This window comes from Branchiostoma floridae, chromosome 8, assembly GCF_000003815.2.
Source record: "Branchiostoma floridae strain S238N-H82 chromosome 8, Bfl_VNyyK, whole genome shotgun sequence".
Taxonomy (NCBI): Eukaryota; Metazoa; Chordata; class Leptocardii; order Amphioxiformes; family Branchiostomatidae; genus Branchiostoma; species Branchiostoma floridae.
The window spans coordinates 11518520-11536360 of record NC_049986.1 but is presented as its reverse complement, the minus strand read 5'-3'; the positions used below and the strand labels follow the sequence as shown (position 1 = coordinate 11536360).

Genomic DNA, 17841 nt, shown 5'->3' with positions numbered 1-17841 from the left:
AACTAAATTGTAAGTCTCAGTATCGTGAGTGCGTTGTTTGTGTCTTGCTCAATCCAAGGAGCTTGCTCAATCCTAGTACATGTGCAATTTATTTGCCCCCTCCCTCCGCTGGGTAAGTTACTGGTGCGTAACTTCGTAATGTCGTATATGCCGGGAAGTATAAGATGTGCTGACAAATGAGCAATACAGATAATCCAATACAAATGGGCAATACAGATATGTCTAGTAGGCCGGTAGTATAGTATTGGCTCACGATCGCCGTGCGCGCTCCGCCTTCAAGGGATGAGAATCGCGCCCGTGCGCGTTTCATCACCAAGGGAATAGTCTCGCACGGTAGTGTAGGCTCGCCATCGCCGTGCGCGCTCCGCATTCAAGTGAAGAGAATCGAACCCGCGCGATTTCCTTCACTGCGTGAACAGTCTCACCCCGTTCGATTCTCTGCAAATCGCTTACCTGTTCTTACCTGCAAAAACGTACACTTTTGGCTCTGGTGCTCTGGTTTTAAAACCAAATGACCTAAATTTTGGTAAAAGGGTGCACTAGATATTTATTCAAATGACACATGTATAATTTTTGTCATAATCTACTTCAAAATGATATATTTGGGGATTTTTGTTGTCATTTTCCAATAGCCAGAGGGGTCAATGATCTTAAGGTCATTGACCCCCAGCTGCAGATTGCACCTACTGGCATCTATGTCTATTTAATCTAATTAGATAGGTAACCAATCACTTAGCCTGAATCTATATCCTAAAAAGGGGGAGGTGGCAGCCAATCAGCGAGCCCGGTGTTATGTGGAAGAGTCCATTCTTACACGGAGGGGTTCATTTTTTTAAAATTCATCATTGGACTGGTGAAGTCTTTCAGTGGGTGTATTTTTGGACAGGTCTATTTCGCTATTTTACAGAAAGTGTGCTGGAAGAGTCTATTCTCACACGGAGGGGGGATTTTTTTTAAATTCATATTTTGGACTTTGGTGACTTCTAGTTTGTCAAAGTCTTTCAGTAGGGTTATTTTTGGACTGGTCTAATTTGCAATTTTACTTGGATGTGCTGGAAGAGTCCATTCTTGCACTTTTTTAAAAATCCATCTTTTTGGACTTCAGTGATTTAATAATATGTCAAAGTCCTATTTTAACGGATTTATTTTTGGACTGCTCTACTTTACATGGAAGAGTCCATTTTTGCACACGGAAGGGAGATTTTTTCAAATTCAGTTTTGGACGGGTGATGATTCAAAATTCAATTTTTAGTGGAAGTGTTTTTAGACTGGTCTATCATACCTTTTCATGCACTGGGACCTTTTTTGCTAAATTCAATTTTGGATTTGGTTTCTTATTCAAAACGCCAATGTTTCAGTGTGAGTATTTCTGCACTGGTCTATTGTGCAAATTCACATAGGGTGCACTGGAGTCCATTCTTGAACGGGGGAATTTTGTAAGATTCATTTTTGGGTTAAATCGTCATCAGTAAAAGTGATTTTTCAAATGGGTGATTTTGAAATAGTCTATTGTTGCATGGGGAGGGAGATGGCTGAAATATGCTGTATTTGCTATCAAGCAAATGTCGGCCTTTCTAGTCTCAAATAGTTTTCCTTCTGTCTTTACAGCAACAACCCATCCAGAAGTCACTATCTGTCCATGAGAAGAAGAACTATGTGGTCAAAGAACTGCTGGACACAGAGAAGAACTATGTGGAAGCTTTGAACATGATTGTGCAGGTAAAACCACAACAAACATTATGCCATTTACCCAGTATTGAGGGGCTTTTTACTGGTCTACGCCAACCAACATACGAAGCAGCGAGAATAAGCCCCTAGTCAATGTGGAATGCAGAGTAATCAGTTCTTTTTTTGCTGTAGGCCTTTTGTGAATAGAGCTGAACCCATAATTGGATGGATGCCAGTTGAGAGGTTATTGAACCCAAATTCAAATGGTGACATCCATGTAGATAACACTGCAGGAACAAAGACAACATTTTTTAAAGAAACCCATTATGGCACAGAATACATATATCATAATTCATTCATCTATGGTGAAAAATAGAAGAGCCCATGGACACTATCTTGCAGTGCCATCTAGCTTTAGCAGGGAGTACTGCAGTCTACTTGTTAAAAGGCTGATGTGAATGTTTCCTTCTGTCCAGTACTTCATCCTGCCTCTGAGGAACATCATCTCCACAGACGATGAGCAGATCATCTTCATTAACATACAGGTCAGGAAATGAGCTACTGTACTTGTTTAAATCCCATAGATGTTAAGTAGACTCAAGGTTCCCGTTTGATATAAGAAAACATGACACTGTGAAGACAAGCCTGGAATTAATGCTGAAAGTAGTTGATATGGTTTCGAAATAGATGTGCTTTAACATGTTCAACCAGTGTCCTTAACAATTTCAAAGGGAGATTTTGTCCTAAGACGGAAAATCCTCTCTGTTCAAACTGCTTTTCTTTCAAGGAAAAAAATGAATGTGAGCCATTAAAGAGTGTTCGAAGATGAAACAGTGTTCTTTACATGAAGCATCACCTTTTTCTGCTAAACCTGAATGTTATAACATCTTTTCCCCAGGACCTGTTCAATGTCCACAAGGGTTTTCTCCAAGACCTGGAGAAGGCTTCGCGGCACCAGCACACAAACAACATCAGCAAGTGTTTCCTGGACTGGAAGGACAGGATGTTGATTTACGGGCAGTACTGCTCCGACATGCAGTATGGGCAGGACCATGTGGACAGTCTGTGTCAGAGGAAGCCTGAAGTCAGGACCAAAATCGAGGTAAACTTTGACTCTCTAATATGAATGTTTTGTCGTACAGTGTTCTTTGTTCTGTTGTCAAAGTTATCAAATTTTCAGTGCCTTTAGGGAAGTTTATTACCAGTACTTACTAGTAATCTCCAAGCAGATCCACAGTGGCGTAGTATCAAACCCACCGTAGGTGCCCGTTTGACTCCCTTTGGCTAGCTATACTCCTTGGCCAGCTTTGATACTATCTTATGGCACTGTAGGATCTGCTTGGAGTTTACCTACTAGTACTAATTGCCATCTTGTCTTTCGCATGTCGCAAGAAAATCATTGTAGCTGCTGTTGTACTACATGTTTGTATTCAATTTCCACAAGAATGTTCATGTTAACGAATTCTAAATGAATGTGCAGTGTGCAGTCTTCTTTTTCTGTATAGATGAATGTCTAAATGATTGTGTATTTAACCCCACATCTAATGACTGTTGTGTATCTTGAAAGTACAAGGGAATTGTTGTTCATATTATCCCCTATCTTTCTTTCTCTACTGTCAGATACTTGCCTTTGAGATAACTTTGATGTATATTTCAGAATTGATAAGCTGGATCATTCAATTTTCTCACTGACCTGCTCTTTGCTTTTGAATGCTTACAGCCATGCTTGTTCTTCTGACGTTGTTTCTCCTCAATAAGTCAATAATGGCAACACACTTGCCGATACTGTGTTTGGCCTACCTGTATCTAAATCGTTTTCAATTTGGAAAGCCAGATGATGTACATTGTAGAAAGTAAGACCTGATTTTGAAAAAAAAGACAACATATATTTGGAAGTATGTACCTCAGTATTGATTACCTTCTGTTTGTTAAGTTTACTGGGGATACTTAGTCACAAGTTAGTGTGTGTCCTAAAAGGTGTTTAAAAGACATGAATTCAGATTAGTGCTGTGAAATTCTGTCTACAAAAAAATCTCCTCCTTTATACTGTTCAGTATACTGTAACTTGCTGCAACTCCACCGAAAGTGATGTAAAAATGAGCCTGCAGAAGGGAAAACGTTGACTTGAAATGCTTACTAACTGATTTTTCTGGTACATGTACCTTGGTCTAACCCTCTCGTGACTAACTATGGCAAGTGTGTTGTTGAAGTGTTCTACATTGCTATCTTGCTCTGTTCTCTCCGGCATGCGGCCAGTCCCAGCTGCGCGGACTTGGGCAGGTACAACTGGAGGTAGCTCTCATCTGTGGAGTCCCAATCTGTCCTTTTAACTGTGTCCAGGACTACAAGTGGTTTATTTCTTACCACAGCCATTTTTGGGACTTCAAGTTTTTGCGGGCAGTCTTTTCTGTAGTGCTTTCAGTACTTCATATTTTTGTGCTGGCCACAAGTACAGAGGCTTCACAAAGAACCTTCACTGTAGAATGACAAATTTGTATCAATTCTTGTGGAATAACAAAACAAAAAATCAAATTATTTATTGTAGACCTACAAACAATCTCACATGAAAACATATGGCATAAATTTTTTTTTCATAAATTCAAACAGAAAATGAACCTGCAAATCTGTGCAGCTATTTCTAAAAAATGTTGAGATGATGTTTCAAGTTTTGTGCAGTTAAAAGGACCTTCAGGTGGTGCAGTATGTTTAGTTTGTGTGTTGTATTGTGTGTTGTGTTGCATTGTTGTACATGTATTTTGCCATTGTGATGTGATGTATTCTGCTGTACTGTGCTATCTTGTGTCTAAACTATACTGGTAGCTACATTAATTGTCAGTCACTGTGGCACATATTAGTTATAAATGTGTGTTTTATTAGTCTTTCACCAAGCATTTATGTGTACCTTTATGCATACCAAAAGGTCTGTACAGGACAAGTAAATGTAAGAACTGATGTTTCTATAAAAAATAGCCTGCTACAAGGCTTGATCTTTTAGATATCACTCCATGTGCAATCTATCACATCAATACTACAGTAACTGTTTCTTAAATAATTTTCATACATACAAGTGTGGAAAGGTAACGTAAGGTTACCAGTTTACGGTCGATTTGTTAATAATGCCGTTTTATGGAAAGCGCGCAGGTCGGGAAGTGAAAAGCTGTCCTTAATTGGAAGACATCAAAGTCGGTCTGCGTCAAGCTCTGTGTGGCATCATATTTCTTCTGAGGATTTCTCGCCGTACTAGCGTCTTTAATAAACAAGTCTGCAGCCAAGAATTCTTCCAGGGTGACCAATTTACGGTCAGTTGGGTGTTTCTCCATGAGGTTATTTTTCTAAAGGACATATATCTGATCATTTCCCTTAAAAGTCCCCCACGTAGTTCACTGAGATAACACAATGGATAAATTGTATACATATGGCCATGCCGCCACTTTGCATCGCCGCTAAACGTTATCGGTAAGTCATCTTTGCCCCAGCAGAACGCCACTCAGAGCGCCATGCTGTTCGACAACTTGCACAATGCTACTCATAATAATGGCAACGCATTTGGATGTTGTTATCACCTGTATAGATAGGAACTGGCCTTAAAACGCGTTCAGTATACATGTGGCTTCCTCACGCCGTGCCCTCCCCACATAAATTAGCCCCAACAGCGCCCCTTGCGACAATTTCTCGCTCTCCAGTGCAGCAAGCTTTAAATAACGGGCAAGTCACGTGATGCAACATGGCGTTCGAAAACTACTATGTGCCCGCTCGGCGAGGACAGTCACTTGTTTTTATGCAGTTTATAAGAGTTTCCTTGGACAACATACATAAAATCACCATGCATTCTTGAGATAAGAACTCCAGGTTCGGTTTGAGGTGATGTTTCAATTCATAAAGAGTTTGTTGGATTTTAAAGAGGGGACGAAAATAGCCGTCTAGAATTACGATCAGAACCGGGTCATCTGTAATAGTGTTGTGCGCACTCAAGCGTAAATGTAAATTGTTGTCGGATTTTTCAGACGTGATTTGCTGGATGCAAAGTTATAGGATAAATAAGGCAAGACACATAGATGATATAAACGTACTTCTTTCCTACTCAAGAGAATTTTCTTTTTTACAATTGACCTCGAAGTCTGCATCAACCAATAAGTGACCGTAAACTGGTCCTGCACGTAAACTGGTAACCTTACGTTAGTAGTTAATGTAAGTTTTAAAGATAGTTATATCACCTATTTTCCGTTTGTTGTTGGTCTCATATCAAGGTTTGTTACTTTTACTAGCTAGTTTCTAGGATTATCAGGCTATAAGTTTCCAAAATGATATGTACAGGATGTAGTGGAATAGCCTGAGTACCATCCTCCATAGTGACCGCTGGATCAATACTTTTGCTTGCTTACAACGGAGTTAGCAAGCAAAAGTATTGAGCCAGAAGTCACCACGGAGAATGGTACTCAGGCTAGTAGTGGAAATCATAGAATGCATGTTTTGCAGTTTTGGAGTGGTAAAAAAGATAATTTAAAGCTTGACAGGATGAGTTGTGATTACATGCCCCCTGTCTCCCACCCAGACATGTCAGATGGCGTGTAACCAGGGGAAGTTCCGCCTGAGAGACCTGCTGAGTGTGCCTATGCAGAGGGTTCTCAAGTACCATCTTCTGCTCAGGGTAAGTCCTTCTCATTTCAACTGACAATCAGAGATAGCAAACTTCACTAGATTCACCCATAGTGTTTTGTTACCCTGAAGTTTGACATGACTACAGAGTTGAATGAATTCCAAAAATACTTTCATCAGGTTGGTTGGTCATAGAATAGCAGAGTTTTCTTTTACACAACCAGTTGATCTTACCTGCTGATGTTTTGATTCCTGTTAGACATCTGCCTCAGCTTCTAATGGGAGTTCTGCTTCTTGCTGCTATATATGTAGCCGATGTAGTAGGCACTTTTGTGGTGAGAACACAGTCCCATACATGGCTAAGTTTGTACACCCCCTTGTCACAGAGTTGAATGATGATACTGTGACTAAATATCATTCTAGCTAGTTTTTTGTTTCAAAAGTTACCCAATGTGGTCAATGCTTGCTTAAGTGATTTCTTTCTCTATAGGAACTTATCAAGCACATTCAGAAAACCCCAATGGCCCCCAAGGAAGAGAAGGAAGGACTGGAACAAGCACTAGCAGCTATGCAGGTAACACATGAAAGAACACCTTACTGTCCATAGTCACCAAACTCTTGTACATGCAAAACTAATCATAAACAATCAAGTGCCATTAGAAATAACCATAATAAGGTACTTGTATTTCATATCACAAGTGGGCCAGCACTTCTATGAAAAAATAAATCTTAAAAATCCTGGTCTTTTCTGTCCTTGGTGCTGAAATAAGGGTAAAGAACATTAGGTAACAAAAGCTAACAGTTTTGGCCGTACTAACATGTTCATGTCTCTCCTGCAGGATTTAGCACAGTATGTGAATGAAGTAAAGAGAGATAATGAGACAGTAGAGACCATCAGGAAGGTTCAAGAGAGGTGAGAAAAGAAAAATTGGTTCCTTGTACAGAATCTTAGTTTGGTTAGTTTTCTGGTAAAATGTTCTGTGTTTCATAGGTTGACATTGTATATTGGCTGCCAGAAGCAGATATATGGTGTTTTTATCTCACGTAGGACATTGTTTGCTGTCTCCACAATATGTTTTGTTTGGTCAGAAACATGTAGTTCAATGTTTAATTGTACATACTTTCTATTCAGTAAAGTCACTGGCTACCTGATAAGTAACAAGAGTCAGATCTATTAGCTGTTTTATTGTGAACACGAAATTTGGAAAATTCTTAACTGTTCAAAGGAATATCAAGAGTAAATATGTAAAAGACAGTCAGATACATATATTTACTTTGAGCTTCTGCTAATGATAGAAATACTGTAGTTTGAGTAAACATACCACTACCTGTTGGTCATTCTCTCCAGTATCACAGACTATCCCGAGGGGAAAGACCTGTCAGATTATGGAAGACTACTGCGAGACGGAGAACTGAGATTCAAGAACCAGAGAGATAACAATGTTCAGAATAGGTCAGGACATGTTAAAGGAAGATTTATCTCATTGTTGGTAATTACAGGATGGAGAATTGTATTGAGAAACAAAGTTACATTCATTTAAAGAGAAGTCAAGACTCATATTTTGGTAATATTGTGAAACAGCAACCAAACTACACTTCATAATCAAGTGAATATAATTTAATTTCTGTTAGTAATTTTTGCCAGTCTGGCTATAGCTGTCAATGGAGAAACAACATATTGAAAAATATATACAAGACCTTAAAATAACAGTGGTATCTTTAACAGTGGTATCATGATGCCATTTCTGTCCCCAGATACTGTTTCCTGTTTGACAAAGCCATGGTATTGTGCAAGCCACTTAGGGTCAGTTATCATGTATTTACTCCTTGGTGTAGTCATTTATTTCTTGCTAATACTGCTGTCATCTGTCATTCTGAAATATTCTCTGTATTATTCAGCAAGTTATTTTCTATGCTCTGTGTGTGTGCCCTTACCAAATGTGTGTAGTTTTCTAGCAGTGTTCTCGTTGATTGTTTAATCATTGCTGCCACCTTTGAATGTGCTGCAGAGATCCAGTAGGATGTCGGAATATATCATTCCCAACTGTCAGGTGCTCACTTTTGCTGTCTCCTCTCTCTTTCTGCAGTTCTTCTTTCTTCATTTCTTTCTACCCTTTTAGAATTTCTATTTGCCTGCCACCAGCCTTCTATATGTTGTACTGCTTGTCTAGGCTTTATTATGCATGGTAATGATGTCTGTGTGATAGTGAAGCGCTGTATTTTAGTTGTTACCACATGTTAAAAGAAGACTGTTTTTCGCTAACCTTCTGATGACAGACAAGTCTAGTAAAACAAGTTAAGATGTACTGACTGATAAGTACAAGAGTTACCAACCTAGGATTGATGTGTTCAAAAATTCGTATTTTCCCAGAACTATAGTAGAGTGGAATTTGTTACCACCAAGCACAGTAGGGGCATCATCCCTGGATAGTTTCAAAGAATGCTTGCAGATAGATGTGCAAAAGTTAGGTGTGATGGGTCCTTTGGTGTAATATAACCAGCTGCTGCCGCGCCGCGTGCCTGCGAAGCTGCTGTGTTACCGGCTATATAGATACAGATACAGAAGACAAATTTGTAACTTATAAAACCTTTCTCTGCCTGCAGGGTGACACGTACAGCCTGAAGGATGTGCTGGAGCTCAGTGATCAGACCATAGATGAGTGTAGAAATGCAGTACCTGAGAAGGGCTTCTTCGCCAGGGATAGGGTAGGACGAAGGAAGCTTTTAATTCTGTATTATTTCTTTTGGGTCTAGAGATATTCTGTATTAAACAGAATTCAAAACACTTTTGAGGATCCATATATCGTTCAATTGTGAATTCTTTTATTATTCAAATAGTTCACAAATTACCTTTCTACAGTTATCCCTAGAAGTGCATAATATTCTTTCGACACAGTTCAATTTCTGTGGTCGTCACTTCTAAGGAGATGCTTGTTTCTCTCAGAAGTACTTGTGCAGATATTTGCAATTCCCAAAAGATGTTGTTTGATGTCACACATTTCCTTAGTATGCCTGGCTTTGTGTCACTGGTCTGTTGGTGAGTACAAAATTGAGATATTCAGTTCAGCAGATTTAATTTTGTATCATCCACATCATTGCCATGTTGTGTGGTGTGACATTCGTTTTGTGCACCCTAAGATGTTGTTAAAGATTTATCCAAATTATCCTTTTTGTACTCCTTCATGCCCTTGTCATCAACAAGTTGCTTTGCCACAAGCCAGCCTCATACCAACATGTTGAAATTTCTGGAAAAGTTAAACTATTTTCCAATAAAATACAGAAAATAGTTAAGCTTTTTCCATAACGTGTTACCAACATGCGTGAATTATCATGCTACATGTTATATGTGAAAATTTCAATTAATGTTGCCCATACATATTTAGAATGGCATATTTCTATTGCAATATTGTTTAGTTTTGTCAGCCTCAAGACTGTGTTTTTTATTTGTAAACAGTGGAATCACTACTGGGAGATGTCGGACAAGAGAGGAGCCTGTGGCTGGACGGTTTATGTCAAGACGTCTGAGCTGAAGAGAAAATGGCTGGAGGCAGTCAGCATGGCACTGTAAGTGGGAAGGTCCAGAAATGATGTTGTCAGGGATTATGCATTAATGAATTGATCAGCTTAAAGAGTCCTGTGTGTTGTTATAAATGATTTTTTGTCATCAAATTTCATTACGAGAAACTACTTAACAGTTAAAGGTATAGCAAAGAAAATCTTCTAAGGCTCCATGCTGCATCAGTTATACTCAATGATGAAATGTCTACTTGGAAAGTAGGATATTTGGAGATTTCTGTTGCACAACTAGAATGCCTCTTACCTGCTGATGTTTCTATGTCTGTGAGACATCTTCCTCAGAGCTTCTAAATGGAGTTATGCTTCCTGCCAGCAGGTATTAAAGAGGTATTATTAAGAAATCTCCAATATCCTATGTTCTACCAACCTGAATGAAATTATATTTAGAATGATAAGATGTGTTTGTTTTCAGGGATAACCTGTGTCCCAGGCAGCTGACCCAGGGAAAGGGAGCCACTCACCAGTTAGAGATGTACACATTCAAGGAACCCACAAGATGCAGTGTCTGCAGCAAGCTGCTCCGGGGCATTTTCTATCAGGGCTATTTCTGTTCTGGTAAATATCGTGGATTTCTATGACAAGAAAGTGACATAAGATGTAGAAACTTAGCATGGTAGTGACAAGGACTGTGAGTTCAATTTTAGGCAACTTAAATTTTAGGTGGCATTTTTAAAGAGGACATCAAACACGCAGACTTCACTAAATAATTGTTAGATCCTCCTTGACTCTTTTAACTTTTGTTGTGTCAGATGTATATCTCTTCCATGTTTTTTACAGTTTGTGGCAAGATGTGCCATAAAGAATGCATAGGATATTTGGAGGCCTGCAAGACAGATGGTAAGGCATTCAAATGTTCCCATAGCTTTGAACTTTCAGAAATATTTCTTTGGTCATTGTGCTTCTCATGTTATTATTCAACTGTTGTACTATATAAGTGAACAACTGAATACAATGCACAGAGCATCAGATTATTACAAGAACATAGGAAAATTTATAAACTTTTGACAATTTTTTTCTCTCTCTTCTAGCACCCCCTCCACCGCCTAGGGTGAGTATCAGACCTACCCTCTACAGTGACTTTTCTGATGTTTATGTCATCAACACTATATGTGGATGTGATGCATGTAAAGAGACTAGCAAAGTTGTAGTTTGACATTAAATCTTTTACTTGATTGCCTAGTGTTAGCATGATGCTATTTAAACACAGCAGCAGAATAATCAAATACTGGATACTAACTACTATTTACCAAAGATACTATTGTATTTTTGAGAATCATTGTATCTTGTTTAGTGTGTGATGGATAGATAGCAATATTAGGTTTAAGCCCATCTTAGTCATATGATTATGGGAAGTATCTTGATATGCCTCAACAGGAATTTTAGCAGTATTTTAGTGAGTTCTAACCTGTTATCTCCACTATATATACAGGACTTTGATGCACAGTCTCCCGCAAAAGTGAGAATGACCCTCACCCCAGCACCAGTACTCCCACCAAGGAACCCGGTCAGCCCCAGGATACCCACAGCACCCAGTCCGCTGGAAAACAGACGTACGTTAAACTAAGCTAGTTAAAATAAGGAAGGCGATCTAGATCCAGTTTTATCTCACAGAATAGCTAGTCTTCTACTGTTAGTGACAGAGAGGACAGATGCTCTGTACAGTATTTACAGGTTCATTATACCAGGAAAATTCCCCTAACTCTTTTCGACTAGCACAATGAACGGTGGACCACAGCTTAACGTCCTGTCCTAAGGACTGTAATACTTTCTGGAAGCGTGCATGTGGCGGTATTAGGGCATCGGGTGGAATTATGATGAGTTGGTTGATCTTACAACTTGTAACATATCTTTAAGTTCAAATTACAACATTGCTAGATGTAGTCCTTGCTGACATCTGTATCCTGTTGTTATGTAGACATGATAGTCCAGGCAGACAGGGCGTACCATGGGATCCCCCCTCCCCCCATCGGGGACAGGAAGCCTCTGACGTTTAACGATGGGGAGAGGATAGAAACCACCAACACTACAGACCGCGAGTGGTGGGAGGTATGTATATTGTTTCATTACTCATGCCAATAGTCATCTGAGGAAAACTTGAATGGTGATGTTTATGACTCTATACAAATCATTTTAAGCATTAGCAGGTACATGTATAAGCAGTGATATTGTTTAGACAACTCATTTTGAAGGGATGGGGAAGGGCTGCACTAAACAGAAATGAAAAAAAAAATCACTGAGATTGGGTGTAAGACTTTTGGCATTGTTGCTTCCTTTTTTAGTCTTGAACAACAGGAAGGAAAATGATATTTGTCTTGCAGACTTGATAAGTCTAACTTGCTCACAAATGTAATTATCAACCCATAGGGGAGAAGACTGAGGGACTTGGAAAGAGGCTGGTTCCCAAAGGACTGTGTGTCAGAACATGTAAGGATCTTCTTTACTCCTGCATCCAGCTCGTCTTTATCCCTTTACAATATTGCCTCATGGCAACAACAGCTTGTCATGTCACAACAACAACCAAAATTCATCCTTGACTCTCTGAAAAAGAATTTTCCTCCACCTCGTCCACATCAAGTTTCTGAATGTGTTATGTCCATGCTACACAACTTCATATTACATATGTTACCATATCATATTACATCACATGGTAACATAGAGATATGATAGTCTCTTCTTCACTAAACTATCAACTCCTCCCCTGTCAGTTTCGCCTCTCAGGCTCTAATACTCTTTGTTTTGGTGTATTTATTTTGTTGAAGGTAATAAAGATCTGATAGCATGACTGAATTAAAAAGAAAATACATTATTTTAGTTTTCATATGTATCATTACAACTTTGAAGCATTTATATTGCTGTCTGAATCCTAATTTTTGGCATGCAGTTATTTGTGTTTTGGATAAGAAATGGTTTAATGATTTTTGAATATTGGTACTGTCTGCTGTCCTCTCTGTATGTCTTAGTTTTTATGCTAACCTTGAGTAATTCGTTATTCCTATACATCTATTTATGTTAAACTTTTCTCTCAATTTCCAAGGACATTCAAGACCTGGTGAGTTGTTGAGTATAAGTATGACTATTTATGACAGGTTGTGAAACAATTGATGTGTGGTGTGTTCTTTTGGTGTGTTGTTGCTTTGTGTTATGTAAATTGTAATTTGTTCATTGTAACACTGAAAAAACTGATTGTATGAACAATGTAAACTGTTTGTTGACAGAGAATATCTAGAAGCCACAAGCCAAGTTACGAGGAACCAGAGAGCAGAAACACCAACTGGCGACCTCGGTCGCTAGCCACTAATGGGTCCCCTGCCGCTCCAAACAGATCACTTCAGTCCTTTTCATGGTAAAGGCAGCCAAACATGTTTTGTTTTGTGTGTGCTTGTTTTCTGTTTTAGCAACCAAGGCAAGTAAGACGATCGTCAACTGGGTTAACGTCAAAACGGCAATCCATAGGCTACGAAGATGCGTTCCTGGGGGAGCAGAATGAACGTAGGAAGTCCGCACCACATGTGCAACGAGTTACAGTTGCAGATTTAAACAAATACACCTGGTAAAGCCACAAAGTCTTACAGTACCTGGTGATATGGGCTTTGGTGTACTGGCTTTGCACGGCTAGTAGCTGCCTTTTTTCAACCTCCTTGCTACCACTAATTGATCACGGAAATCTCCTGCCAGTACAACATTAACAGATCAGGGGTGCAATCATAGACATGGGTGCAACAGCAGAAGCTTGGTGAAGGCACATATTCCTTGCATGTTATATACTTCCACTCTGGTGATAATAAGGCAATGCATAACTCATAGAAGGTACTGTATGAAATGTGTTTTATTCTGCAGAGGTATGAATAGAAACAGTGCAATTTCATCTGTTCAATGTTTGCATCCATTTCATCTGTTCAATGTTTACATAGCACTGTGATCCATGCTTGTCTGTAATTGGGTTTCATTGTGGCTGAACATTTTTTGTTGCTCTGACAGATTGCTGCGCATTTCACTCAGTACCTTAATTGGTGTAATATAAAGTTGTTCACTCAGTACCTTGATTGGTGTAATATGAAATTGTTCACTCAGTACCTTAATTGGTGTAATATAAAATTGTTCATTCAGTACCTGGATTGGTGTAATATAAAATTGTAATGCTCGGCTTATTTGAGGAAATTAAGGGTGTTCTTGTTGAGATACTACTGCTTGGTCTACCATTACTGTCTTGTTTTTGTTTGTTTGGAGGACCTATTTTTTTAATTAGAGACATTTGAATGTGTGAAGGCATCAGTGGATAGAAATCTAATTTTTTCTACTGATTAATCACTTGTTTGTCAAAGTACGGGTATAACAAAAATAGCTGATAAAGATATAATAAAAACAATTGCTCAACTGAAATTGCTTGATATGCAGTACACTAACATGAAATGTTTTACTGTAAAGGTACACAGGACAGATGGAACGTGCAGAGGCAGAGAAGATGTTGGATAGTCTGTCTATGGGGGTGTATCTGGTCAGGGAAAGTGCTCGAAAGCCTGGACAGTGGGCTATCAGTCTCAAGTAAGGATGATTCTTGTGCAAAGCTGTAGATACAGAAGCAGTTTTCTTGCAACTTATAACATGGATTTGCATGTCAATACCTTGACTTTTTTACTACTGTTTGTCAGCAATTAAGTTGCCAAAATGTATTACATGTCGTGCTAGTATTACATTGTGTGTACTTTTTGCATATCTGGGGTATATGAATTGCTGAGTCGTTTGTAACTGTTTACATTCTGTATGACAGGCACAAAATGGTCAAGCATATCAAAGTCAACGAGCACAACGGCTGTGTCTTCATTGCAGAAGCCAAGATGTTTCCCAACATTGTGGTACGTCCATCTTTTTGTCAGTTTCATGGTTGTTTTTGATTTAAAAACAGCATGAAGTTGGTTGTTAAGTTTCTTCTGTCGTCAAAACAGCTCATGGTCCCTTTTTTGTACAACCTATCAAGAAATGGTTTGATAAATATGTAGAATGTGTGTTGTCACCAGCATTATTTTTTTTCCATCCCACTGATTGTTAATGAACCCATTTTGTTGATTTTTCTTGTTAAAACTTGCGTGAGTGTAAAATATGAAAAGACACAAGGCGAGAACCTTACGTGTCATGAGCTCATGAAAATAGCTTTTCAGCAGTTTCATGTCATGAAGGTCAGATTTTTGGGACGGATGGGGCAATATTTTTTTCTGTCCCAACAAGCAAATTTCTGTCCTGGGACGGAGGGATGGGTCCTGGAGACAGACCTGCTATAATACCATAATAATGATAATAATAATGATAATGATAATAAAATGCTGCTGTACAACCTAAAGAAAAAATAAATGGTTTGATAAGTGTATAGAATGTGTATGGTATTTTTGTCTTCCTATGGCAACATGGGCATCTTGCTAAACAAAATCCTCATGCTATTGTAGGAGCTTGTGGAATATTACCAGAAGAACTCACTAGGCAGCAGCTTCCCTGGATTAGACATCACCCTGGCTACTCCTTATAAGGAATACAAGAATCCCCAGAACAGGAACTCTATGCCTCCAGCCAATCCAGGTATGGTACCTTTTCTCACAATATTAAGGTTAATACTGTGATTTTTATAGAACTGATTACTTACAGTACAGCATATTATACACTTCTATGAGAGTATTATGCATTATCAATACATTTTTTGGTCTTTTTTTTCAAATCAGCAGAATATGTTTGTTTCTACATGAAGCTATATAGCATTAAGATTAGCCCAGTTGGGCTAAAAGGTAATGAATGCAGTGTTCTCGCCAGGAATTTTTCACAGCGTCGGGCAGGCGTCCGGGGGCCGCCGAAGGCCCCCGGCGGGGTCCAGGGGCAGAGCCCCGGTGGGGAGACCCAGGGGGGCGAAGCCCCCCGGAAGCTCTTGCATTTTAGGCTATTGAGAAGGCTTATTCTATCATTTTTTTAGGGCCATATCTACGATAATCGCAGCAGTCACTTAACTTCTCTTCAGCAGTTTGACGTAACAATATTTCGGGTCAAAGCTTCACAGACAACTAAAAACTCATAAACAACAAACTTTACTCAGCTCAACAGTACTTAAAAATATTGTCCTGGTTGCCATCCGAAGTTGAAGCGCTTGTTTATAGCGCTAGTATCGCTGTTAGCCGCCGTGCCGTACGACTGTTGTTGACGGTCTCCCTGCGTCGCCGCCTCGCCGTTAGAGTTTAGACGATATATCCCACGGACATGTTTCAAGAAAATACCCGGTAAAAACCGCTATTCCGCGTCAGATTCCTTTCTTTAAAACATGTGGGACTCAGTGTTACAGTCTAATAAATATTTCGTAGAAGCACCGCTGTGGGAAAGAAGGTCCAAGGAATGTAATATTACGTAGCATGAAGTTCGCGCGCTGTAAACTTGTACACGGCACATGACTGAAACTGTAAACAACAGCCGCGTTTGATTGATAGCCGGCGGCCCTCTGATCAAATCGGAAAGATGCCGAAACTGCCCTGGCGGTTTGTGGGCGGGGCCACACGGGGCTTGTCGGCGAAACTAACGCCCGGGTTTTACATACAAACTTACGATGGTTTGTATCTTACGAATGCCGATACAGAGCTTCAAATTTAGAACAGGAATTTTGGAAAAGCGACCCACTCTTGCTCCAGAATTATGTCGGAAAGAATTGATTCTATTTCCCGCGCTGAAATAAAAATTACGCAACTATCAGTAACAGCCTATGTTGGTCAACCGAGCTCCCCAAATAAGGACATTCCCCAGGAACTGGCTGTTCCGCCCACCCCACTGATCACTCGCAGCACACGCGCTACTCATTTTATTTTTTTTAGCACGAACGCAGGGCGGCACACGCAAAATTTAGAACAGGAAATTTTGGAACGCGACCCGTTCTTGCTCTAGAAATGTGTCAGAAATAATTGCTTCTATTTTCCGTACTGAAAAAGAAAGACGCAACTGCCGCGAGTAACAGCCTCTGTTTATCAACGCCGCTCCCTTATGCACATCGGCTGTTCCGGGGAGAGATCCCACCCCGCTAATCACGTGCGGGCAAGGCCCTCTCGCGTCTGTGTTTACATTTCCGCGCGCGGGAACGCAAGGGGTGGGAGGGGCTGCCGGCTGCGAGACAGCGGTACGGCGGGCCGGTGCTGTAAAACACCTCCCTTCGAGTTGATAACTTCCTGAAACAGCGAAGGCGCGTGCTTGGCGCGTGCCTATGTATTTTTACTACGATATTTTTCTTTTATTCCCCATTTTTTTGCCGCTACGCTGGATGAAAAAGCAGCGTAGCGGGCGTTTTACAGCGTCATTTTTCCAGCCCACAGCGTATCGGCCCGCTATGCTGAAAAGGCCTGGCGAGAACACTGGAATGAAATGAAGATAGACAATACAAATTTAAAACAACATTTTTTGAAAGATAAGATATAGTTGTAATAAATGCTGGAAAATAACATCTATGGGAATCTCACCCCCAGTGCCAACATTATCAAGAAGCAACAGGAGGTCTCGACAGTACCACCCCATCGGCACCGCCATGGCCAAGTACCAGTTTGCAGCGCGAGACATGCGTGAGTTGTCTCTACAGGAAGGGGAGAAGGTGACCATCCTCAGTAAGGCTGGAGGAGACCAGGGCTGGTGGAAGGGGCAGAGGGCAGATGGAAAGGTATGGTAAAATACATGTACTGTTGGATTTACAGACAAACTGATCGTAAACCACCATGGAGACTATGCTCAATCATTTGTGGACTAATTCATTGACCAAAATTCTATAGGTTTTATCATAAAGAAAACACTCAGTCTGTTAAACATTGAGAATATTTATAGACAATAGTGTAAGCTTTGTTTTGTTTTTCCTCTCTTTGAATAGCATCTTACAATTTTTATGCATTGTGCATTGCAAAGCCTTTAACCATGTTTTTCTTCGTACATAATTGAAATGTTAGATTTTAACAATAGGCTATGATTTTGCAGTAAACATAATGAATAGATGATGATGAA

General features: G+C 39.8%; 1 protein-coding gene across 6 annotated transcripts in view; it reads left to right on the top strand.

The window, feature by feature from the left end:
• Window positions 1–17841, top strand: part of LOC118422080 (guanine nucleotide exchange factor VAV2-like) — a 33589-nt gene that overhangs the window by 13374 nt on the left and 2374 nt on the right. Inside the window, exons 6-30 of one of the 6 annotated variants that reach the window (XM_035829602.1) lie at window positions 1609–1719; window positions 2145–2213; window positions 2567–2770; window positions 3925–3960; window positions 4589–4609; window positions 6221–6316; window positions 6755–6838; window positions 7104–7177; window positions 7613–7717; window positions 8020–8068; window positions 8274–8315; window positions 8869–8970; window positions 9719–9828; window positions 10253–10395; window positions 10618–10677; window positions 10869–10888; window positions 11270–11390; window positions 11756–11886; window positions 12205–12264; window positions 12875–12889; window positions 13056–13183; window positions 14266–14382; window positions 14609–14693; window positions 15279–15408; window positions 17319–17506. In XM_035829602.1, the coding sequence (XP_035685495.1) occupies window positions 1609–1719; window positions 2145–2213; window positions 2567–2770; window positions 3925–3960; window positions 4589–4609; window positions 6221–6316; window positions 6755–6838; window positions 7104–7177; window positions 7613–7717; window positions 8020–8068; window positions 8274–8315; window positions 8869–8970; window positions 9719–9828; window positions 10253–10395; window positions 10618–10677; window positions 10869–10888; window positions 11270–11390; window positions 11756–11886; window positions 12205–12264; window positions 12875–12889; window positions 13056–13183; window positions 14266–14382; window positions 14609–14693; window positions 15279–15408; window positions 17319–17506 (2301 nt within the window). Of the gene's footprint in view, window positions 1–1608; window positions 1720–2144; window positions 2214–2566; window positions 2771–3924; window positions 3961–4588; window positions 4610–6220; window positions 6317–6754; window positions 6839–7103; window positions 7178–7612; window positions 7718–8019; window positions 8069–8273; window positions 8316–8868; window positions 8971–9718; window positions 9829–10252; window positions 10396–10617; window positions 10678–10868; window positions 10889–11269; window positions 11391–11755; window positions 11887–12204; window positions 12265–12874; window positions 12890–13055; window positions 13184–13235; window positions 13391–14265; window positions 14383–14608; window positions 14694–15278; window positions 15409–17318; window positions 17507–17841 lie in introns of all 6 variants that reach the window. The other 5 variants (XM_035829603.1, XM_035829601.1, XM_035829604.1 and 2 more) reach the window with 5 other exon arrangements.